The following is a 24504-nucleotide window of genomic DNA, read 5'->3' on the forward strand; positions in this document are numbered from 1 at the left end:
ACCTCTCTAGGCATTATAAGTCAATGGGAGAAAATTCAAAACCGTCTTTTTCGGACGAAAGTCATTCTAAACACTCTCAAACACTACATTACAAGTAACTTTGACACACTGAACATGAAAACGGCACCCGTGACCCCTGTTTATGCCCCTAAGGTCATCTCAGGTCACGAATGGTATCTAACAGTTTTTTTGCGACTAACTTTTGAAAGAGGCATGCTAGAGCGATGAAAACGCCTTATATATATGTTCACCTCGACGATACAGATTCACTAATATGCAACATGACAATGTCCGGTCGGTCAAATCATGACCTTGACCAGAGGTCAAAGTTTTAAGTTGAACTTTCAATGTCAAATTATAGTTCATTCGATGCGTCTTGACAAGAGGAACACGATGTCGGTAAAAGAAAGCTCGTGCAAGGCTTGAGTCAAAAGTTATTGCAGAAAAACTGTTCCCGAAAAATCGTCTATTTTGGCAGTTTTTGCCCCCTGCAGGCAAAACCGTTGACGTTAGGTCAACTCTGAGAGAATTACTCAGAAAGGGCGTTAATAGGGCTATCGAATGCGCTTTTCCGTGGCGCTGTAGCTCTATTGATTCCCGAGCTATGCGTTGGCTTCTTGGAAATTGTCGACATTCGACCTGGAAAACGGCGAAATTTTTCACTCAATGACCTCTGGTGACCTGACCTTTGACCTGACCAAAAAAGCGACCGAAGTGATTTCGTCATTATTTTTGGCGCTCTTTCGAACACCGCCTTCCGCGTATCGCTACGTGGCCCAGCAGCCGAGTTAGAAGTGGGGGGTGTTCAAACACCCCCCCCCCCCAGCAGGGCGTGGAAATCCAGAGGGGTGTTCACGGGCACCGCACACTGCTGCGTGCGGTGTGTGCGGTACGTCCAGCAGGCGTGGGGGTAGGGGATGGGTAGGCGGTTCTGACGTCACGGCTGCGTGCGGTGGACGGTCCGCTGTGGCCAGTCCCGACCGGCCACAGCGATCGCTGTGTGCGGTGACGGAAGGCTGACGTAGGGACGAAGTGGGCGGAGCTTCGAGGCTGTGTGCGGTCCGACCGCACACAGGGCCCGTGAACACCCCTCAGGACCCCCAGCCGGGCGCGGGTTAAAAAAAAACAGACATTTGATCAACCGTCGAATCCAGTAGTTCTAAGCATAGGTAGGTGAAGACCCTCCCTTGCATTGTCCAAGATTGGTGAAGGATCCTTCACCAATCTGAAACTTTGGTGAAAGGTATCCTTCACCAAAGAGATACGTTGCTACACCTATGGGCTGAGGCACGGATCACATTAGGTGATCCGTGGCTGAGGCAAGGCCCTGGCTGAGGAATAACTGGCTTGAGCTTTACTAGGCGTGCGTTCGACATCCTGAGGGATAATTTTCCGAGATCACCGATAAGAATTTGGTATTGTAGGGACCATCGTTGCAGTAAGTCACATTTTTATATTGCTTTTGCTTCACTAATGGCTCCTTTACTCGTTGTCATGTCCGTTGTGCACGGTGTCAGCCTAAAACACCAAATGATCCCGGTGATGCCGGAAAATTATCCCTGATGCTGATGATCCGGATGTCGAGCGCGGTGTTTATCGCAATGTCGCTAAAACAAATGCGAACTCTAGATTTTTCCTGAAATCTAGGGAAAATATTTTCTATTTCTCGAGAAACTGACTGAGAGACGATTGAGGCGATACTGACGCATCCAGGGATTCACGTTTTTGTTCTCGGCCAAGCCCAGCGCAAGCCCAGCGTTGCGTTTTCCGATATTCTGGAATATTCAATTGCAGTTGAACTGTACCTATTCAATCTTGCAACAATATAAGGGGTACAGGATTTCCATAGAGTCTGGTGAGTCGATAATAAATAAAGTCAATGGGAATTGATTATGAATCTGTTGAATCACAGCTTGAGCTGCGCGGCACGACTCCGACTATGCGGCAAAACTGTTTTTCGTCAAAACAAATTTTTATTTTGCTATTCAACCAGGGTGTTCCGCGGCAGAGCACTACAGTGCGCTCTGCGTCAACGCTGCATGCGTCAGCTCATTGGGTTTCCATAGCCATATCAACAAACTTCACTGACGCTAAGCTATGCCGTCATCGCAGAACGCTTGAGTGCCGCGCTGCCAGCGCCAGCAGCACGCTAGCAGCATTCATGCTCAAACCTCTGTTCTCTTTGTGCTTGGTTCTTAACCCGCGAGTTGCTGGGGGGGGGGGGAGCGTTAAACGCCCCCACTTTTTTCGCCGGGCCATAGCATAAAAACGGTGCGTAGCATAAAATTTTGGGTACCTGTAAGGGAATTGATTGAAGTGTATTGTGACAAAGTTTCAAAAAAATCGGTCGGAAAATTTTTGAGATATCGAGGTTTTAGTGACGTCATGATTTCTGAGTTTTCGACCATAAACGGCATATATTAAAAAAATCATATAAAATCACAGAATAGACATACAGACATGCCTTTAACACTATTAGACTGCCAATACGATGTTCAATCAAATGGCTATCTTCGATTATTGATTATCGTTCCGCATTTTCCAAAATCTTGCACTGAATCTTGGCAATTTCTCATGACTACTTCACGCCCATGATACATGCATTACTTAAATTGAACTTTTTTAGCCAAACACGTACACATATGATAAAATGAATGTCACCATCGTGTTCTACGCCCCAAATTACCCATAAAACATGTGTCACAGGCTGCGAATGTCAGTTTTTATTTTCGGGGATATGTGCCTGCCCGGTTGACCTGACCTTGACCCTGACCTATGCTTGACTGACCCCTGCATGGAGCTGACACTCTTGTAGGCCTTATATGATGGATTGTGCACCGTTTTGACAGAGTTTATGACGATAGGCGCCCATTACGAAGTCCTGAATTCCATGCTACTGAAAGCCTGATTTCAGGTGTTTGACCTGACCTTGACCTGACCTGTGACCTCAAAATTCAACTTTAAAGTACTCATCTGAAGCGTCTCGTCGCGTTCTTTCGTTTGCCGCCTCGTGCGTTTCGCTGCGCCTGCCGCCTATTGGTTGTCGAGTTATCGGCTGGGGGCGTTTAATGCCCCCCCCCCCCCCAGCAAACGGTGGGTGGCGAAATACCCCAGCAACTGCCGGGTTAAGTACCTCTGTTCCAACTGTGATTTATCACAAGCTCACGGACCGCACAGTACCTACCTACGTACACAACGTCATTTGGGTGACATCAGGGGCAGGCCTTAGCTCCCAGCGCGCTCAGCGGACAGCGTCAGGCGCTGAGATAGGGCCCAGAAATAAGTGAAATTTACACAGCGGAAGCTATCCTCTCACACGTCGGATGTCAAAGCCTCAGTTTGATCTGTCGTAAAATTGTGGAAAAAGTAAAATGGATTAAATATCTTCCACACTTCACATGGTTTCCCAGCCACTGAGAACCTGACCTGTGAATTGGATATACCTAGTATTTGCAAAGATACACATCAACTTGCTTAATAACTTGCAATTATTATTTTCTTTGTGTCTCTTATGACTACAATACTGACTACAAATCCTGGGAATAGAGTCAACAAGCTGTACAAGTTGACTACCTAGCAGGTTCAAGAGGCACCAGCCACCAAATATTTATGGATTTTTTTAGATTAAAAAGGAAGCTATGCAACTTTCATCTGGAAAAGATTGTTAATCTGCACAGCAGTGCATCATCCAGGAATCTTAAGCTGAGGATTACTTTTTATTTGGAGAAACTTGAGGGTATGCCCCCCCCCCCTGCAGAATCCCTTTCTGGATCTGTCAGTGCACCACTTACTACTTTCTGGTAACAGTAAGGGTGACTCTGACTGACCCCCTCATCATTATCTCCATTCATATTTTACTGAACAATGAGGTGCTGGCACACTGCACAGCATTTCATGGGGTGCTGACTGCTGACACCACTGCTGTGCAGCTGTGCACTTCACTGCACACCAGCTGAAGGGTTCAGCATAAATGAGCTCTTACTGAATTGAAGTGTCATGCTTTGTAGTCTAAGATCATGGAACAGGCATTGGAGTTGGCAAGTCACATGAGGGATGGTTACAGATCCGCACTAGTTAACACTTAGGTATGTCAGGCATGAAGGGAACTGGAACTCTGGAAGGTTAGTTTTCTTTGGTTTCTTTCTTAGGGCAAAGTGGTTTTAAATTATGAATGGCCCAGGCAGCTAGGCCCCAGGGAGATTCATGAGTTAAGGAATTAACTTTTCATGAAAGAAGCCTGTGCTTAGTTTGCAACGTGATTCCATGAGTTTAACCCCGTGTTCGATGTCTCTCGGACGGGGAAGATTCTACGCCGTCCGGCCAATCACGTTCCATAACCGCAGCCGAGCCCCCGCTGACCTAGTACGGGATTGGCCGGACGCCGTAGAATCTTCGTCGTCCGAGAGACATCGAACGCGGGGTAAATTTGTTGAGGGAGTAATCACAAGTTACATTCAAAGAAATTTAGTCTTGGTTAAAGGTTATTGTCCATGATAATAACCATTGTAATGTTTCAGATTTTCATGATGTTCATGATGTTCCCTCTCTGTTCCAGATTTATCAGGAGATTGCCACAATACTGAGGAGTGGGGATCAGCTACCAGGTGCACATAACCCTCTAAAGAAGTCCACATGATGAAGCCTCTGGCAGCAGACGAGATGTTTCCAGACAATCCTGTGAACCAGCTGATGGATGTGTCCATGGATGAGGTAGGTTGGAGCTGCCCACTGAATGATGAGCCTTCCATTCGGCTGATATCGCCGTCGGCGGCAGGCCAAAAGATCAATACCTGAACCTGGACCTGCCTTCCATTTCCTGTAATTATGGGCTGTGCTTATTTGACATATTTGTGTAATATATTTGCCATGATCTGAATGATTGATGACATATATTTACAACGCTGCATTGCCAAGCATAAGGCAGCCACTGGTAACCAATGTTTTGTAATTATTAGTGTTTATTTCATTTTTGTGACTGTGTTTTTCTCAGAACTCGGCGGCCGATCGTGCCGGAGTGGTAGACGTCGCCAGCAATGAGCCCATGGTCCATGCCGACTTTGCCAACAGTGAGTACTGAGCACCCAACGCTGGCTTCTGTCAGTGCCGAGTTCATGCTATCAGGGATGAGTACTTGGCCCAGAATCCTGACACTTCGTAGAGCATTGTTTCCAGACCCCAGGTTCCCAGAGACAGATGGCGCTCACATATGTTTGTCTCAGCGGATGCCTCACCTCACTGCGGGCATTTGTCAATTAGTTTAAAGATTTGGCGTTAGACGCAAGCAAGTAGTAGGACAACTTATTGCCTAACAAACCTGATTCGGGGTGGAAAAATAGCCAGACGAATTTAATGTGCTCCAGCCTAATTGATCATTAGTGCTTACGCTGGGTTCAGTAATTGTCAGATGAGCCAGACTAGATGCCTACTTCTCGGTGAACTTTGCCTTGTTGACCTGTCATAAGTTTCATGTCGTTTATCAATACCCAAAAAGCGTAATTATTTATTATGGTCAGAGTAATTGTCCAAACTTAATCCTGATGGATGTGAAATTCTTTTTATCTTAGTTACAAGTACATCTGAAGGATTTGTTGTCCACCAATGAAACACTTCTTTCATCTTTCTAACTCTTCCCTTGGCCTCGGTTCCGGCAGACTTTGGTGATCTTTTCGATGACGAGGACCTCGATTGATTCGTCCGGTGTCCGTGCCAAGACTCGCCGCCCACTTCTCGGTAAATGAGACTCCGGTGCTCACTCCCATCACGTGATACGTACATGGCGTCTTCTCTGGCGTTCGGTGTTGTGAATATCAGTCTCAGTCGCCTGCACGGCAGCTGACCGAACTTTCTGGTCTTTTTCTGCCCGCTGAGGGCTACGGCAAGGAACTGTCACACTAGCAAATGGGGGAATACTGTGCGTAGCTCAAGCAAGAACAGGAGGATTACGGAAAGGGAGACTGGGACTTAACGCGTGAAACCGAAGGAGTGAGGACGTGTGTGTGAAGAAGAAATATAGGTATATGTCTCACAGCACGTAGGGTGCTAGTTGGGAAAGCACGAAACAGTAGAGGCGTACTTAGATATCGATCGAGGGGTTATTGAAAGGGACGCAAATCGGCGTCTTACCAATCTTAGTGAATCTCTGATGAAAATCGCTGTATTCCTTGAAGCCGTCGTTTACCCGAAAACCTTGGCGAACGCATTATTTTAGTCAGGTCAAGTGTTGTCTGATATAGTTGCGTCTGATAGGTTCCTCTGTCGTGGAACTATTGTTTAGCGATATCCGCTGTTGTTTATGTTATAGAATATCCACCTGGTTATATTTATACTATTTGTTGCTTATCCTGCATATAAGTGATCGTTGAAGTAGGTATCTACAGTGCATAGCTTGGAAAGTGTATTTAGAAACCCGAAGATCTCGTATCGCCAAGGCACATCTGCCACGGAGGCCAAAACCGCCGACCCAGACCTCACCATGACTGTTGAGTCTTCTTCGGAGACCATGGTACCATCTGCACCAGCTGGCACCTCAGGCCCGGCTCCTGACGCTGATGACCCTCCTACGTCCTCTCAGGGCGTCCCCGCCGCCCTACGAAACGCCCCAGCTGCAGACGATGTGCCAGCTCCGATCGAGGTGGTCCAAACGCCCGATTACTACATCCTCGTTCGCGGCGAACACAGCCTCTGGTGGCGACGCTCGGATGGTAGCGTCACGGCGCGATCCGCGTGGGACCTGGCCGCTGCCGATGATCCAGTCTGTCTGGGTGTGTGCCAGGCGTTTGTAGGACGCGTCCAGGCGAGTGTTGGTGGCGAGTATCACCTGCTACTCGTGAGGGAGTCGGTGCCCGTGGGCAGGCTGCCTGATGGACACATGGTGAGGAAGGTGACCAAGGTGACTCTCCTCCCGCTGAGCTCGTCTTCGCTGCCTGATACTCCTGACACACAGCTGACTGCGTGTGTGAAGCACACACCGGGCGCGTCTGTCAGTACCGGAGGAGGCGGAGGAGGGACGGCTGCCGCGGCTGGACGCGGCGCTGGACTGGCACGTACCTGGGGACTGATGAAGACCGTCACCACGCGAGCCGCAGCGGCGACAGCAGCAGCTGCACAGTCAGCCGGCGCTCAGGTAAAGGAGCGCGTCCCCGGCCGGAACCGTCGACCCGCCGCCGCACTCAGTCCGGTGCTCGAGGAGCTTCTGAAACTCTTCAACGACTCGGATTCGTTCTTCTTCAGCGTCGGCGGTGATCTGACAAACTCCCTGGCGAGGAGGCTGAAGGGAGCGGAACCGGATGACCGATTCTTCTGGAACGCCCCCGCGGCTGCGGCGGTGCTTGCGCTGCCTCCGCCCGCAGCAGATGCCTGGGTGCAGCCGATCGTCCAGGGCTACGTACACATCTCCGAGTGCGGAGACCCGGACGGAGTACTTCCCCCGCATCTTCGCCTAAGCCTCATCTCTCGCCGCAGTCGCCATCGGGCCGGCACGCGCTATCGCCGACGCGGCGTGGATCCGGATGGCTGGGTGGCCAACTACGTCGAGACTGAACAGATCCTTTCGAGCGGAGACCACCATCTCAGCTTTGTCCAGGTGCGTGGCTCGGTCCCCGTGTTCTGGGCGCAGCCTGGTTACCGGTACCGACCACCGCCGAGACTCGAGCGAGACCCTGTCCAAACGGCTGCCGCCTTCCGCCGCCACGTGGACGCTGAGGTTGAACGCTACGGTGCCGTACATTGTGTCAGTCTTGTCGACCAAACGGGACGCGAAAAGGTGATTGCGGATGCCTATCTGGACCAGGCGCTTGCATACGACTCCGAGCGTCTAACATTCACAGCATTTGACTTTCACGATCACTGCCGAGGACTGCGTTTCGAAAACGTCGCGCTTCTCTTGGCGGCTGTCTCAGACGACCTCGCAGCCACCGGATTCACATGGGCCGATCGCCGCGGAGCGCTCTGTCAACAATCTGCCGTGTTCCGCGTAAGCTGCATCGACTGTCTCGACCGAACGAACGTCGTGCAGACAGCGCTGGCCAGAACAATGCTGCAAACGCAACTGTCAAAACTCGGCGTCGCTGGGACCGGTGCGCTGCCAGCATCTCTTCGCAACACCTTCCAGCAGATGTGGGCAGATACCGGCGACGCTCTCAGTCGGCAATACGCAGGAACCGGTGCGCTCAAAGGAGACTTCACCAGAACTGGAGAACGTCGCTGGACTGGGCTCATGCGCGATGGCGTCAACTCGGCCAACCGGTACTACCTGAACCGCTTCCGCGACGCGGGTCGTCAGGCGGCAATCGAGGCTTCCCTGGGCCGCCCGCCGGTGGAGCCAGAGCCTGAAGACGAAGCCGACGGCGACGAATCCGATGAGGCGGCGGCGGTGGAACGCGTCCGGCAACTGCTCGACGACTCGCAGCGTCTGCTGGTTCCTGACGGCTCCGTCGTGATGGGCACCTGGGGTCTGATCGACGCAGACGCCGATGCAACTGACGGCGACCAGGAGCTGGACACCATTCTCATCCTGACCACGGACTCCTACTACGCGGCATGTTACGATGACGACACAGACCGCATCGTCTCCTACCAGCGCGTTCCGCTATGTGACCTCCAGTCCATCGAACTCGGTCCTGTCGAGGCTTCCCGCCTGTCGCGCTCTCCTCGAACCCCCTGTCTACGTCTGTGGTACGAAATCAGCGGTGAGTCTGGGTACTTTCACCAGCTGCGTGCCACGCCACTGCGCTTCTTCAACAACGTGGCCGTGACGGCGGGCTCTGCGGAAGATCAGGCAGAAACACTTCGCGCACTGGCTGCGGCGCTGGTTGGAGCTTGCGAAGCTGCTGGCCACCAAGTTCCCCTATCTGAGGGTCGCCTGGCTCGGCGCAAGTCCCGCGCCTCTCTTGCAAGCTCTCGTCGTGCTGGACGAACACCGCTCCGCTGGCTGGACGAAACCCCGCAGCCGGGAAGTCTGCTCCGCACGGCCGGCACTCGTGCTGCGAGCAGTGTGGCCGCTGCTGCCGCGTGGCTGCCGTCACGTCTTCGCCCACTGTGGTCAGACTCACAGCAGCAGTCTCAGACGGAGAGAAACTCGCCTGAAGAGCCCTCGCAAGAGTCGGGCGACATGCTGATCGACAGTGCGGGTATCATCGCCTGTCCCGTGGGAGGTCCGACTTCACCTCCAGCTGTTGGGCAGCCAGGTGAAAATGCGACGGAGCAGACTTACCCGGAGGTGGAGGTGGATGGAAGGAAAAGCACAAGACATGAAGACGATGCAGATGGCCAGGGTAGCACGCAATGTGCAGGAAATGCAGACCAGTCGAGAGTGACGCCAGAGAAGACGTCGTCTCACCAAGTGAACGGTCCCGAACAAGATCTTGCGAAGGGAAACTCTTCACTCGAATCCTCGCAGCTGCCAGACGTGGTCACAACAGCCACATCTTCGCAATTACCACGTCTCGCCTCCGGTGAATCAGCGAGCTCTTCAAGAGAGCCAACGGAAATAGAACCACCATCAAGCATCTCCGTTGAGTCGAAGTCAGGCACCACCGGTCCATCAGCTAACACAGAGGTGCCCAGCATCACGGTTAGCAGTGATCGACCCTCAGTTGGTGGGCTGTCTCTGCTCGGGTCAGCTCTGTCTCCGCTGACCAGCCCCGCTCGAGATACTGTCCTGGTAGGGTTCTCCCGTCTGGCTCGAGGGGTGCAGAGGCTAGGATCCGCGGCCAGCACGCCCTCTGGGCCGCGCAAGCTGGAGATGAGTGATGTGCTGCGGCAGAGGATAGCAGGATCAAAGACACGGGTGACGATGCTGTAAGCCAGGATGGAGATTATACGTCAACGTGACGATTCAGAAATGTGGAAAAGCATAGGACCGCAAGATGCATGATGCACGTGACGCTGATATAACGTGAAAGGCATGTGATCCAAGAAACCGGACCTGCGATTAATTGTCGTTATTGTCAAGAAGTCACTTGTGGATATGCAAAGAGGATCTGTACCGAAGCAAGGCCAGTTACGCTTCCAAAGGTGCGATGACCAATCATCGCCAAAATCGCTCAAGGAGTCTTGCAGGCGTCTTCTCTGGCCTGAATCGCCGCGTTTGGTTACCGCTGTAGTTTAACGAAAAGGCTCTAATGAGGTTCGGGTCCCGTTCGCTCAAGATGTGTGGACTCTAGACATGTGGCTCTCTCATGAATAATTCAAGAAATTCGCTATGCAGATGACTCGAAATAATGGCGATAAAGCCAGTCCAGTTTCTATTAACTGCCCAGCCTCCGTTCCTGATTGTATGGCTATCATCGCATCGCGTTCAGAGTTCAGAACTAAATGCAGCCTCTTCAGAAATTGCTGTTGAATCGATTTATTATGAAACGGTTGCGAACGGTGAAGTGATTTCTGAAGGCTTAATTATTTGTCTCACTGCTCAGAAGTCGAAAATCGGGGCTTGCATGCGTGCATCAATATGTCAGCGAGGTTGAGAGTTTCTGAGTTTTTACGCGTTGCAACACAAGATCTTCCGTGCATACCTATGCTATCTGTCGTAGGACATCACTATATGTAAGCCTCAGCTGTTGACAACCGTTTACTCGCACAGTGGTTCTAGAAATGTGTTTTGCTCTCTCATCACTTGCTTGTACGTTTCTGGGTATTGCTGCTTCGTGGATCAATTTTTTATTAGTTTTTGTCTACGGCGAGGAATCTTCCAATCTAAATGCAGCTATGATAAAAGGGCACTATTTGTGGAGAGAATTGTGACATTTTGAACATTGAACAATATCCCCGCACACAACGGTTTGGTAGTTTGTTGTAATCCCCATGGGCGCACACGCACCTTTTGCCAATCAGTAGATATATGTGCTGCTAAATGGAAAAGTAAGACCACATGGAGTTGAGTATGGTGCTCACCCTGTTGTGTTATTTGTGTGGTAGGAACAGATGCAAGTGGCGCCACCGGTGGCCAAATAGTTCTATTGAGTCCCAACAGCGACCGCTAGGGGCGGTGCTACGGCCGATCTCGGTACCGATTGTGACTTGCATCCTCGCCTGTCTATCGGCCGCGACTGTGTAAGACCTCCACTGGCCACTTGTCGGTGCATTCGTACTTGGCCTAATCTGAGCGTGTTCTCTGCACCAACCTGTCGCTATAGTCGTCTTGTGCGCATCAATGTAACACTGCGGGTAGATTCGAACACAGCCTTCATGCCTTTGTAGTGATCCGGCGGGCGGCGAAAATCGCGTGTAGTCTCTATTTTGTCTATCAGCACGTGCGGCGTACCTCCGCAAACGTTCGCGAACCTCGCGTAAGGTCTCTATTTTACCAGAATGCGACACTTTGTGCCGTTGTATAAACAGGTGGCGCTCTAGTCGTGTGTAGTGCTGCTCTCTCGCCTCTGGAACATTGTACTCTGAATTGGAGATATTCTGTTCGATTGTTTGTGTTTGTGAAGCGTTGTTACATTGGCTTCTTGAACTGAACATGCCGCATAAAATGACAGACTGAGCTCGTTACTTAATCGTGCATCTGTGTTTTCTGATATTGTGTCGAAACTCTATAAGTTTTATCGCTATGTCTCCACCACTGTATACATATGAAACAATGCACATTCCCTAGCATATGGGCATATTTATTATCAGTATCTCCATAGGTGTCGGTGGCACTCCCTAGACATCGATGTTTATTGTGCAGACTTCTGAGAAAGTTAGGCACATCTTTGGCTATCTTTGTAAACGGCAGACTGAGCCGATTATAAGGGAAAAGAGCAACTTATAAGACACAAATCAAAACTGATATTTGCGTAGATGACTGGTTTTGAGTTATTTTGTTATCAAATGATCTCTTTCTTCCATATTTTAATTGCATTTATGAAAGATCGCTATTGTCACAGATCGCACATTTTGGCATTCTTTGGTTCCATTATACAAACCTTCACTGCTGTTTTGTGTTATTTGTTCGGCACGCAAAAACTCAACCAGTCTCTTTTATTTTCGCCGATGTCCCTGTTCATTACAGCATCGCTGGAAGGTGAATGTTATCCTGTGTGCGCAAATAATGTCAAGTCTGTATCGTGTTATTTGGTGATCCTTCCATACGAGATGTGAGCTTTCGGTGTTTAGTTTGGCCTGCTAGCTCAAACAGTATATGCGAAGCGTCGTATGTACGCCATAGCTATGCAGTCGTGGTAATGTCTGTTATGTGCGCTGATAATATATAGACTCGCAATCACTCAGTCGATTGATTCAGAGGGTCGTGTGTGTTATGGGTCCAGATTCATCGAATAATTTCCCTGTCCTGCGTTCAGTTATTATGTTCGTTAGAGTGCTATGAATTAGGCGGCATTTTATTTATTTAACAGACAAAGAGTCGTATAAAATCTGATAATTGTGTAAATGTAAGAAACGACTATAACTCAAAGCAAACTTTTAAAGATCCACGGCTCATCGGTGTGCAACAGAATACGAGGCACCGCAGATTCTTTCTTTCTTTTTATTTCAAAACGCGTAGTTCATTTGTGTTTCAACACGGTGTCGGTGTTCATCATCGACGATATTCTAGCACAGCGCCGTTGACGCCGCAGGCCATGTTCCCATTCAGCTTCGAATGGAAAGCGACAGTAGAATGGCTGCGAACCCGACGAAGTTCGCCTCTGTGGCGACGTGATAATAATGGCGGCTGTTCGGCCTCTTCTCACACAGCTGATGCGGGGGTTAGTGGTTGGGACGTGTTGTGGTGTCGGTGATATACCAGTTCCCGTCCTATTGGCGAGCGCAGAATCGCTGGAACTCTAGTTTGAAGTTACAAGTCGGCTCGGGAAGGAGTCTGACCACCGAGTGGCAAGGGGTGCTTTTACCCCCTTATTCCAGCTAAATGAGTTTTTGTGTTCCGTAGCGCTCAACGGTGAACGGTGTTAAAAATATCGCAAAATGGTTACATTGTTGTTTGGTTACACTGTCTTCGTACAACAGAGCTGACCTATCTAAAGTGAAAACTGAAGCTTTTCCTTTTGGAAATGCTTGACACCTCTCGGCTCACACTCTAAATCACATGATTAATCTAAAACTCATCAGGTGAAACAGTCAAGGTCACGATCAGTTGCTCTGGTTCCCATTCGATAATGCAACATTGCAGCAGCTTTGTGTACCCCCTGCGGAGCGTCTTCACATCAATCATCCAGCTCATCGTCACTCTCAGCATCACTGGAGCAGCACTGACTCCCCAAACCACCTGTGTTCACTTACCCAGCCCCTCTACCGTGTCTTCCGTGCGAAAACCACCCACCGTCTTACTCATAAATATCTCACCGCTTGGGGGAACTTGATGCCATAGCGGAAACTAAGCCGAAACTGGCGCAAGGCTTCGCGCTATCGCGAGCTACCCCCGGTGCTATTTATCAGTGCGGCGTGAGGCGGCGTGAGACGTGAAGTGGCGCACTGTGGCCTGGAGTGGCGCAGGAGGCGTCATGTGGCGCGGTGTCTGTGGATCACGATTCACGACTCGGTACATTGATGGGAACAACCAGCGGGGGATGGCTACAGATGGAATGCGGTGGCATAGGGACCCGATGGATGATGCCCTGCCTGGTCAGTGCTCATACGGAAAATGCGGGCGTGCTTCGATGTAAAATTGTGGAGTTATGATAAAATAATACGGAGAATGAATCGACTGCCAACTGCGCTTATAAGGAAGACGAATCCTACCCCGCACTAGTACCGAGTACGCAACAAAATAAGTTATCAGATGTCTAGCTCAGCTCAGGATTCGGATCAATAGTTTGTAGGTATCCTTTACATTCTTTTTCATATTCTGGCAAATTTGAAAGTTTGTCGATTCATAGTCATACTACAACCAGACGTTGATTCGACCACATTCACGATCACGCCTCGGTAAATTCTACTCGACTTAAACATCAGCCCCAACTTCGACCTCACTGACAACACACACCATTCCATCTCCGCCGAGTGTGACCAACATGCTCTCAGCAGGTCACCGCGCACCACCACGCACCGAGCAATATGGCGACCTCTGAACACCTCCCGCCGCCCCGCAGCAATCCAAACACCACCCACACCCTGCCCTCTCGGGCTAAACGCTCCCAATTAGCGGCCATTACACCCATCGCCGACCGCGGCGCTCCGTCTCAAACACACCCGATGCCCATCTCAACTGAAAGCCACCGCCCCGCCCTCTTTTGTTCGTCTCCGCGCTCATTTGCGTCCGGCAGTGGTTCTCGCCAGCTGAGCGTACGTTCTCGCCAGCTGACTGTATCGCCTCGGGCGGTGTCTAGCGTTCCATAGCCTCGGGGCAGAGATGAGAGTGAACGATGCGGCGGCTGGCGGGCGGACAGTCAGACAATAGGAGCAAGGTCGCGACGCTTACCGATGACCCCAAAAGGTGGGCAGGGAAGGACGGAGAGCAGAAGAGATCATCAGTGCCAGATTGGGGAGAGATCAGCGGCAGATGTCGTGACCGGTAATGGTTCTGGGTCATTTTTCACATCGCGTGGTTGAGACGTGATTTCAATAATGTTTCTCAGGAAGGTTACTTGTCTCGTGAAAATGAGGTGCTAGATGGGGCGTGCTAAGGCTAGCTTAGAAAAAGAATTGGTAGGTTCTAACCAACATTTGCAAATGTAACCATAAGCACATGTGCCGGATCCCGGAATGATTACTAAGCGACGTGATATTCGAGGGCAACATGATAATTTAAAAGCTTCCCGTTGGCAAACTGCTTTTTCCGTCAACATTTTTCATCATTCATCATCGCATTTTTACCCAATATCCGTCAACTGCCCCAATAACAAAGCTTTCTGCTGGGTAAAAATGCAAATGTTTGTGAACAAAAAGGTAGGTCGCCCTTTCTTCCGGTCATCACCTAGGTACTCATTTCTCTTCGAAATCAAGATTTCCTAATGAATTGCACCCATGTATGACGTAAGCAAGACAACCCGTTTAAATGATCCACTGCAACGGCACCAGTCGGTAGTCGCAATTAGAAAGCATGAACTAGGCTGCACTTTTGAGGATAAAACGCTCTGGATATGTGGTCTCCGTAGCCAATAAAATTATCCGCGCCGTTTGGTCACCTGTTTCCTGTCACCCCCAGAGCAATGAATTAAGCGGTTTATTCAGGTTACACGAAACTTGCCTATCTGTTTATGTCCTCTCTCTCCCTCTCCCTCTCCCCCCCCTCTCTCTCTCTCTCTCTCTCTCTCTCTCTCTCTCTCCCTCTCTCTCTCTCTCTCTCTCTCTCTCTCTCTCTCTCTCTCTCTCTCCTCTCTCTCTCTCTCTCTCTCTCTCTCTCTCTCTCTCTCTCTCTCTCTCTCTCTCTCTCTCTCTCTCTCTCTCTCTCTCTCTCTCTCCCCCTCCCTTTCCACACGGCACACAAGACCGATATGCACAACACGAACGACAAATTACGTCTCTCCAGCCACCATCCCATTATAAGACCGGGCGACCCACCTTCGGATGGTCTGGGCGTCTTCTGCCTGCAGCGCTGGCCCCGTATATGACTTATGTGGCCATTTTGTCATCTAATTGCCAAAGGGTTCACGAATCTTCCCTGGAGCGCTACAGCAAATGTTGCGTCATGGACGGACAGACGTAATTCTACGTCGGCGTGATTTGATACTACGCTGTCTGGGGTCGTAATTTTGTGCGGATTCTTATGTGAGGTAGGTCGGTCGTAATTAAGCACTAGACCTCAGATGTCCCCATGGCATCCCACCCCTCGAGTGATACCTATTCGTGATGAGACACGGGCGGAGACGCCGCAATCAAATTCGTATCAGAGCTATTTAATCGCGCGTGGCGGGACCGCAGCACCAGTGACAGTGCACGGTCTCTGCTGCAAGACCACGGCTGATGACACAGCTGACTTTATTGTCAGTGAATGGGGAGTGATCGACACGGTCAGTCGATTACAGGCGCTGATGTCAGGTAACGAAACCAGCTCATTTGAATAATGACCATAGGGTTGTTTGTTAAATTTATTGGGGCGCTGGTGCATGAGATGTTTGCTCAAAGAGCGAAAATTTCACATAACGATAATATCGGGTTTTATAACAGACGACATTATAACGAACGGAGCTAGAATGCAGATGTAAGTTATAGCAAGAGCAGATTACCTACAAGATTGCCAGTGACACTGGGTAAGATAAAGTAGACCGTCAAATTCACATTGTTGACGCGAAGAGTAAACAATAAGAGATATGTGAATGGGTAAGTAAACAAAGTAGGTATAAAAAAATAGAGAACGGGAAAGAGCGAGAGAATGCTTGAAAAGGAGATAGAGAAACATATTTGGAAAGAAATGAGGAATGAAGGAGAGAGATGGAGAGAGAGAGAGAGAGAGAGAGAGAGAGAGAGAGAGAGAGAGAGAGAGAGAGAGAGAGAGAGAGAGAGAAACAGAGACAGAGACAGAGAGAACGGGAGAGAAAATACAGTGAAAATGGTGTAAACTGGTGCAAATACCCAATTCTCGCCCACATAAACTATGCTACAAAGTACAAGCTCATGTGGAAGACCGATTGGCTGTGCCGTCTGCAATAAAGCAGCCAGTCCAACGCGGCAGCAGTCGATCTACCCTGTCCCTGAGACCGATCTCGATTCCATCTTCCCCCACATCACCACTGTCGACGCTACCAATCTTCCAATTGCCAGCGGCGACCCGCCAGTGCACGATACTGACCTTGACTGATCAGAGGTCACGGGGTCACGTGCGGACGGCACGCACCTGACCCCGTTCAGGCCACGTCATCAGCTGGCGCGTCCTCTAGACGTCCGTATGGGAAACCGAACCCAGCGGTTGAGTTGGAGTTCACTTCCGTGCTGCGTGGCCCGGTTATGGCTACCCCGACGAGTAAGATGTGTTATTACTCACGATTGCTTCCCTGATGGCCACTTGAGGATTGTCTATTGAAGCCCAGATGCAGGGCGGAAAGACTCTAGTCCATGTGTGATGGCAGTTGTCAGTGGTTGGCTCTCATGTGAAGGAAGATGTATGTAAACGATGGGCATACGAGGCCAAGGGCAAGACAGTGATTTTGCCGGTTTTCGGCAAACCGCCACGCACGATATGTCCATAACGGCGCCCGAGATGACCCATCAGTCGCCCCGCTTATATAGTCAGAGGCGTGAGTGCACGGCGCCTTCATTGCTTACTAATGACTCATTAGATTGGAGTACTATCTCGACTGCGAATAAATGACTCCATCTCTACCCATCTCTCATGGACGAAATGAGCCGAGCGAGACGACGCTCCTCGCTGCATTCGCAAACTGCAAGGTCGGCGGGCTCGCCGGCGGTGTATTTGAAAACTTGACACCGAGGGCGGGTCAGGTCAGGTCAGTGGGTGAGGTATGGGGGAGGGGGGGTCGGGTCATCGTCCCAGGTCACTGGCGGATCGCCAGCGAGGTGTCGGAATCAGTCTGCGAGCTGGCGTAGGGTCAGCCGAGGGCAGTGATGGGGCCAGCGGAGGTCACCCGCTGAGGTCAGCAGAGGTCACTGTTGAGCAGCATCAGTCAACTCGAGTGGATAGTTTGCCGAAATCGTGCCCTCCGCGACCAAGTCTGCACGCCTCGGAGCGGCGGTCGTGCACGGATTAATTGGTGCGGACGGGCCGCGGTTGAAATGCACGTTGCACAGTGCACAGGTAGCGGCGAATATGTCGGCACCGCCGCCGCCGCCGCCGTGGCGCATGTTGCTGGTTGCACGCTGCAGAACCTACACAAGAAGTAAAAGCAAGGCTGTATATGAAAGCTTAAAGTGCTTGCTGGTGCTGTCGCCTTGGTGCTGTCTGCTGAATGCTGGTGCACTTGCATGAATTGGGATCGTGAAGGCAAGCCTTTCACTGACTGTATGACTGTATGATCCGCACTTGCACTGTACCGACCTATATTAAGTTGAGATCTGTGTGTGAGTTGTAAGAGTTCATTCTAATATTGATATGGGCGTCTCGCCAACAAACTCAAAGAAAACCCCTATGCTGAAACAAACAACTCTGAGACCAAAGAATAAAAGGGAAATGAACAAAGCCGACAAAGGTCACCCGAAAGGCGAACCCAGGGGTAAAGTGCAAAGATCAGTAGAGACTAAAAGTCTGACTCCAAAAGAAAAACAGATAGGCAGGTTGGACTTGAGTGCATATGAACCATTCGAGCCAGGACACAGGTCATCGGTAGATCTCAGTAAGGAGGAAACATGTAAAGGAGCACCGGGTGTGACATGTGGTTTACCGGTTGGAGATGATGATGAGGGTGTTGCATGTGACTTGTGTCACAGATGGTATCACGGAACATGTCAGGGGGTGACATCTGAGGCATATGAAGCACTGCAGGAGCACCAAGATATGCTAGCATGGATCTGCAAAGAATGCAAGGTCAAGATAAGACTAGACAAAAACAAAGAAAAAGAAATGAAGAAACTGGAGGAAAAAATAGATGCTCTTACAGACACCATCAAAGATCAAATGAGAGTCATCAAAAAAACTGCGGATGATCATGAACAAGTCCTTGTACAGCTAGGTGAGCTGCAAGGAAGGAACCTGAATACTCTACATGAACAAAATGAAACAATCATCAACAAGGTTGAAAGCCTGGCAGTGAGCAGCATCGGAGAAGTAAGAGATTCAGAGAAGACGTATGCTGATGCGGCTAAACAAACATGTGAAAAACATGTAGAAAAGGTAGTGAGCACACTCAGCGCAAGACTTGATGTCATACCAAAAGTTGACAAGATAGTAGAAGATATCAAGAAAGTGATGAAAACAAAGGATACGGAAGACAGAGCAACCAACATACTCATCCATAACGTGCCCGAAAGTCGATCTGAGAACAGTGAACAACAAAGAGAAGATGACCTGAAGAAGGTCAAGAACATCACAGAAGCACTAGGAGTAGCAAACATAAGCATAAAAAGTATCCTAAGACTCAGAAGACACCCAAGAAAGTCAGACACAGCGGCGAGAGGATCAGACCAAACGGAATCTCGGGAAAACAAACAAAATAAACCCAGAATCATGCTGCTGAAACTAGGCACAAAAGAAGAAGCTGAAGTCCTATACAAAAGAAGATTTGATTTGAAAAGAAAGGGAATCGAAAACACATACATATCGAGAGACCTCGACCCAGAACAACGGGAAAAACAAAGAAAACTACGGGAAGAATGGAACAAGAAAGGCAGAGAAACCCACGTAATCTACCATGGTAAGGTGGTAGAACGGAAGGGAAACAAGTCTGTGAAGTAAGGAAGAAAAAGAAGCAGAGTGAACTTGAAGAAAGGACTGCTAAAGGTAGTATACTTGTCATCCAACTTTTGAACATCCAAGGGCTAACCAGAGCTAAGCAGATAGAAATTATAGATATGGTCAGTCAAAAGGCAAACCTGTTGTGTTTGACAGAGACTCAACTTAGGCATGACAAGCTAATGTGGCCAGATGGCATAGAAAAGATCGAAAAAATGAGAAATCAGCAAGACAAAAAAGGGGGTGGTCTACTAATGATATACAGGAAAGACTCCTGGTTTGAGGTAGAGAAGATGGAGACGAAAAATGTGGATATCCTGTACGGGAAGATTAAGGCAAACAGCCTCAAGATTCACCTGATTCTGGTGTACTTTTCAATCATAAAAACAATGGATGACAAGATACGCAACCAAGAAATGAAAAAGGAAATCGAAGGAATTCTGGAAGGAGTTCAGGAAAAAAGTGAAGCAGCCATCGTACTTGGAGACTTCAATGGACATATTGACCTCTTGGGATATCAGAAAGAAGATGAAAATGGACGCATCATACTGAATTGGATTGATAACCTTAACATGACCCTATTAAATCTGGACAGAGCATGTCAAGGTATGTTTACATGGTCGAGACAAGATCAAAAAAGTGTTATCGACTATGTCCTTTCAAACAAAGAATGCTATAGATACTTTCAAGGGATGCAAGTGGATGAGGGAAAGGAAATAACTGATGTATCCGACCATAATGTGGTTACAACTAGTTTTATGCTACCACATGTTGACAACAACTTCAAAAAGGATAAAGTAATCAGAGAGAGCTACATGAAAACGGACCAAAAGTCCATGCAGAAATTCGGAGAAGAGATGAATAGAAGGCTGAGGACAACAGAAGTCCAAAAATTTGAAGTGCTTAACAGCATGATGAAAGAGGTGGCAGAGACTCTACTTGTAGCTGTCTACAAAAGGAGATTGAGTAGACAATATTCAAGGAAAGAGCCACCATGGATTACGGAAGCTATCAGAGAAGCAATAAAGAAAAGAAAGGACCTGAACCGCATGAAAAGAAATGCAATAGATGATGCTAAAAAAGTCACCCTTGAACAAAAGTACAAAGAGCAAAAACAGAAGACACAGCGCCTGATTAAAGAAGCAATAACAGTGACAGAAAAAAAGATAACAAAGGAAATTCGAAGCAGTGAAAACAAAAGTAAATCGCTATGGGAAAATATAGACAAACTCAGGAAGAAAGAGCGTATTAAAGAAGAAGTACGTCTATATGACGAAAATGCCAAAATTCTCGACCACCTTGAGGAGAAAGAAAAACTTATCAGCTACTGGACCAGCATATACCAGCAGCATAATAACGATATTGACGAGCATTGGAATGAAGAAGAAAGACGAAGTTATACTGAGGAAATGAAAGAACAGGCACGGAACAAATGCTTTCCTAGGCATCTATGCGAACATATGGACATGGCCATGTACATCAACAATGTCGTTGAACCAATGGAAGATCCTCAGCCTGATGGAGCGCAGGTGAGGGCTATAATAAATAAAACGAAAACAAAAACCACTCCTGGGCCAGACGGGTTGAAGAACGAGCTGTACAAAGAGTTAATCAAAAGCGACAAAGGCCTTAAAGTGCTAACAACATGTATGCAAAACGAACTGACATCTGACACGAAGCCGGATTCATGGAAAGGATCACATACAAAGATGATACCTAAAACAAGCAAACCAACAGCACGGCAACTACGACCAATAGCACTGACCAACGCATCATATAAGATATATATGAGCATGATCAAAAACGAAATCGAAGAACATCTACTGGTGAACGGAGCCTTAATGGAAACTCAAGCAGGCTTTACTGCTGGAGGACGTGTTGAGGACAATCTCTTTCTTCTAAGCTACTGCGTCGAACAAAGTTATAAAAGAAAGAGACCGCTATATGTGACAGCCATTGATTTTGAAAAAGCCTTTGATTCAGTCAAGAGAGGCCCAATGATCAAAGTCATGCAAAGATATAAGATCCATCCCGATATCATCTCATCGGTAGCAAGTATATATCACGGCGACTTCACAACGATTAGGCTCAGTAGTGCTACAGAAGAAAAACTCAAAGTAACCAGTGGTATAAGACAGGGCTGCACTGGTAGCACCACGCTGTTCAAGCTGATCACGTATGAAATTGCAAGGAAGCTGATGGCCACAAGAATGGGATACAATGATAGGAATATCTATCTCCCCTTACTTCTGTTTGCAGATGATGGTTTGATGCTGTCTCATTCAAAGAAGGAAACAGAGCTAATGCTTGAGGTACTTGTAGCATCAAGTGAAGAATACGGAATGAAAGTAAACAAAAGAAAAAGTGAGATATTGATCGTAAATGAAACTTGCGAAAACAGTGAGAACATTACAGAAATCGGAGGGATACCTGTTACAACAGAAGTCAAATACTTGGGAGTGACGATTCTCAACAAGAAGGATGTATTCAAGGAACAGAAGAACCTAATGATCAAGAAAGCCCATAAGCTGTCAAATATGACATATAGCATCATAAGTAAAAGTTGTAATAAGATTATGATTGGGAAAACCTATTGGAAAAGCATTGCCCTACCAGCAATCCTATATGGAGTCAATGTTATGACACTTACAGAAACAGAAATCAAGCAACTACAGACTATTGAAAACGGGGTCTACAGGAAGATTCTAGGAGCACCGAAATATGCACCAAATTGCACATTAAGAGGAGAAATCGGTTCATCACTAATGAAGACAAGAATAATGAAAAGTCACCTTCAATATATAAGAACGACACTGCAAGGACGAAATGAACTACTAAAGAAAGTAATGGAAATAGAGCTTGAAAGGAAAGAAAGCAAATGGGCGAAGACAACCGAGAAGTACCTGTCATCACTGCAAATAAGATTACATGCCCTAAAAGATAAAAGCAAAAAGGATATAGACAAAGAAATAAACAAATGGGATGCAAAACAATGGATGGAAGAAATAGGAAGCAAAGTAAGCCTACAGCTATACAAAGCAAGCAAACAACGTATAAGAGAAGAGACTATCTATGACAACACCCCAGCAGCGGTCACTCTCTTTCGAGCTAGAACGAATTCGCTACCCCTACAAGAAAGAAGACGACACACCGATGAAGACACATTATGCCAACTATGTGGAGAGGAGAATGAAGACATGGAGCACTTTCTATTGAAATGTAACAGACTCATGGATGTTAGAAGTAATATCGAGTCCCTACAACGACCTCACATAGAAGACACTCAGGAGATCATGAGAGACTTTCTCTTCAATGACGAACGGGAAGAGGATGCGGAAGAGAGGAAGGAGAAGCTGCACTGTCTATGGAGAATCCGTCAAAAGCGTCTGGAAGGAACATGAGCAAATGTAGAAAGACATGCAGCCTCCATCCTCATCCTTTTCCCAGTACCCCTATAACCAAATAGGGCATCTATGGGGGAGCCGATGCAAAGGCTATTCCCCCGAAGACTCATCTGCATCTGCATCTGCATCTGCATCTGCCGCCCCCGCCGCAGCCGCCCCCGCCGCAGCCGCCCCCGCCGCTGCCACCCCCGCCGCCAGTTCGCTGGTATGTGCTGGTGTGAGATTTCGCTAACCACGAGATGCATGGTATGCGATGAATGTGCAGAGTGAAAAAGGCCTTGACTCTGAACTGTTCGAATCGACACGCGGTTATGCTAATCGCTATTTCAAAATCAGTTAGTTGTTAGCTTAATTTTAATGTGAATAAAAATATTAATAAATGTTCGCTGGTTTCAACATGCGACCCATAGGTAGGCAAAGCGAAAAAGTTGTCCCTCACACGATGAAAGTGTAGGTATATTAAATTTCGGTAATCCTGTAACTGATGCGAATTGACTCGGGTAGGGATTGACGATCCAAAGAAAAAAATCAGCTGATTTAAGGTGACGCTATTTTTGTCATGCCTCGAAAGGCATTCCTCCGTATTGGGTGGTCTTAACGAGCATTTGTTTTGGGATTGTGCCATACACCTACATTCCATTCATCCTCTCGGCCAGAAATGACAGGAGAGTATGATAAGCATGTGTAGAAATACAATGCAGGGGTCATCCATCACAGCTTGTATCAGTTTCTCATTATGTCTGCATTTCTCTATCGGGACGCGTCATGACTCTAAACCTTGCCCTCGCGAGAAACAAAGCATCTTCTGCATCGACCTCCGCGTCTCCCGAAACAAAACAACTTGTGAAACAATAACACGAGGCCGATGGGTGCCCTGCTTCACAATAGAGTCGTTCGTGATGGGTCAAATCGGCTCCAGTGGAACGAAGCCGCGCTCAAGAAGACGTTCAAGAGGGCGCTCAAGTTGACAGTCAAGTGGGACGTCGAGTGGAAGACGAGGGGGCCGGTCCTGTTGATCGCATTTGAGATGGTGACCCACTTGTCATGACTGCCCCCGGGACGAAGATTCGGTTAACAATCGATTCCGTTAGTGTCGCATCTGATGCAGTTGGGACTGCCTCGGGCAAGAGGTGATGAGAATGGAAAGGTCTGTTTTCTTTCCCCAGTGTGTCACGGTCAGGTGGCTGCGCGCTGAATTCCTCAGAGCCAATCTCAACAAAAGTGATTATTGTGTTCATTTATTTTTTTCCGCCGGCTGTGCTTTGTGGGGACTCGATTGCATTTTCCTTTCATTTCTGTCCGATGAAGGCTGACTTACTCGCATTTTCTTTCTTCAAAAGACAGCCGCTCTTATTTTACAATCGCATGTAAGGACGAAGCACATTCACGATGCCTCGTGTCGTGAGACCACCAGCCGCAAGCATGGCGCATCATCGCATTTGTACCAGCACTTCATAACGAACAACTTGCATTTGATTGCTGTCGAACTCCATTGGCGCTCATCAGAGGCCATTGCGCATCATCAGCAGCAAATTGAACACAACGCCGGCATCGCTTGCCGATTGCATCACACGCCATACCAATGTGTCCGAAAATAGTGTCAGTCAAATTATTTGCAGATGAACTGACTTTATATTCCGCCAATAGATACTGTTGATTCGGATATATTAGTGGTCATAGTAACATGCAATCACGGACGCTCCACGGCCCGTTAGCTGCATCAAACCGTGATGGACCGTGTTTCGTGACAGCCGGCAGTTCTCGTGAGAAATTTGCCCGAGGCTGTGGGCAACCCGTCGAGGTATTGCACAGCTTTTGACCGCCGGCGAACGCAGCTCAGAAGCTTCACCTGCGCTGCATGTAAAACATTGACAT

At 48.4% G+C, this 24504-nt stretch overlaps 2 protein-coding genes across 2 annotated transcripts; both read left to right on the plus strand.

Moving 5' to 3' along the window:
* The first annotated feature begins 1714 nt into the window (after positions 1-1714).
* On the plus strand, positions 1715-12211 carry LOC122368935 (phosphatidylinositide phosphatase SAC2-like). The gene is made up of 4 exons (XM_043343261.1): positions 1715-1855; positions 4556-4710; positions 4991-5066; positions 5652-12211. Exon 4 carries the CDS (start codon positions 6473-6475, stop codon positions 9800-9802), a length of 3330 nt encoding a protein of 1109 aa, XP_043199196.1. The 5' UTR covers positions 1715-1855; positions 4556-4710; positions 4991-5066; positions 5652-6472; the 3' UTR covers positions 9803-12211.
* Positions 12212-17810: 5599 nt separating this feature from the next.
* Positions 17811-20325, plus strand: LOC122368937. Its single transcript, XM_043343263.1, has one exon. The coding sequence runs from the start codon at positions 17930-17932 to the stop codon at positions 19226-19228; it is 1299 nt and encodes a 432-aa protein (XP_043199198.1). The 5' UTR covers positions 17811-17929; the 3' UTR covers positions 19229-20325.
* Positions 20326-24504: the final 4179 nt, after the last annotated feature.

The sequence above is a fragment of the Amphibalanus amphitrite genome, unplaced genomic scaffold (assembly GCF_019059575.1).
Source record: "Amphibalanus amphitrite isolate SeventyFive unplaced genomic scaffold, NRLGWU_Aamphi_draft 000991F_arrow, whole genome shotgun sequence".
Lineage (NCBI taxonomy): Eukaryota > Metazoa > Arthropoda > Thecostraca > Balanomorpha > Balanidae > Amphibalanus > Amphibalanus amphitrite.

Excerpts from the sequence above, each read along its gene's own strand:
- LOC122368935 (XM_043343261.1), top strand. The coding sequence starts at position 6,473 with ATGACTGTTGAGTCTTCTTCGGAGACCATGGTACCATCTGCACCAGCT.
- LOC122368937 (XM_043343263.1), top strand. The coding sequence starts at position 17,930 with ATGGGCGTCTCGCCAACAAACTCAAAGAAAACCCCTATGCTGAAACAA.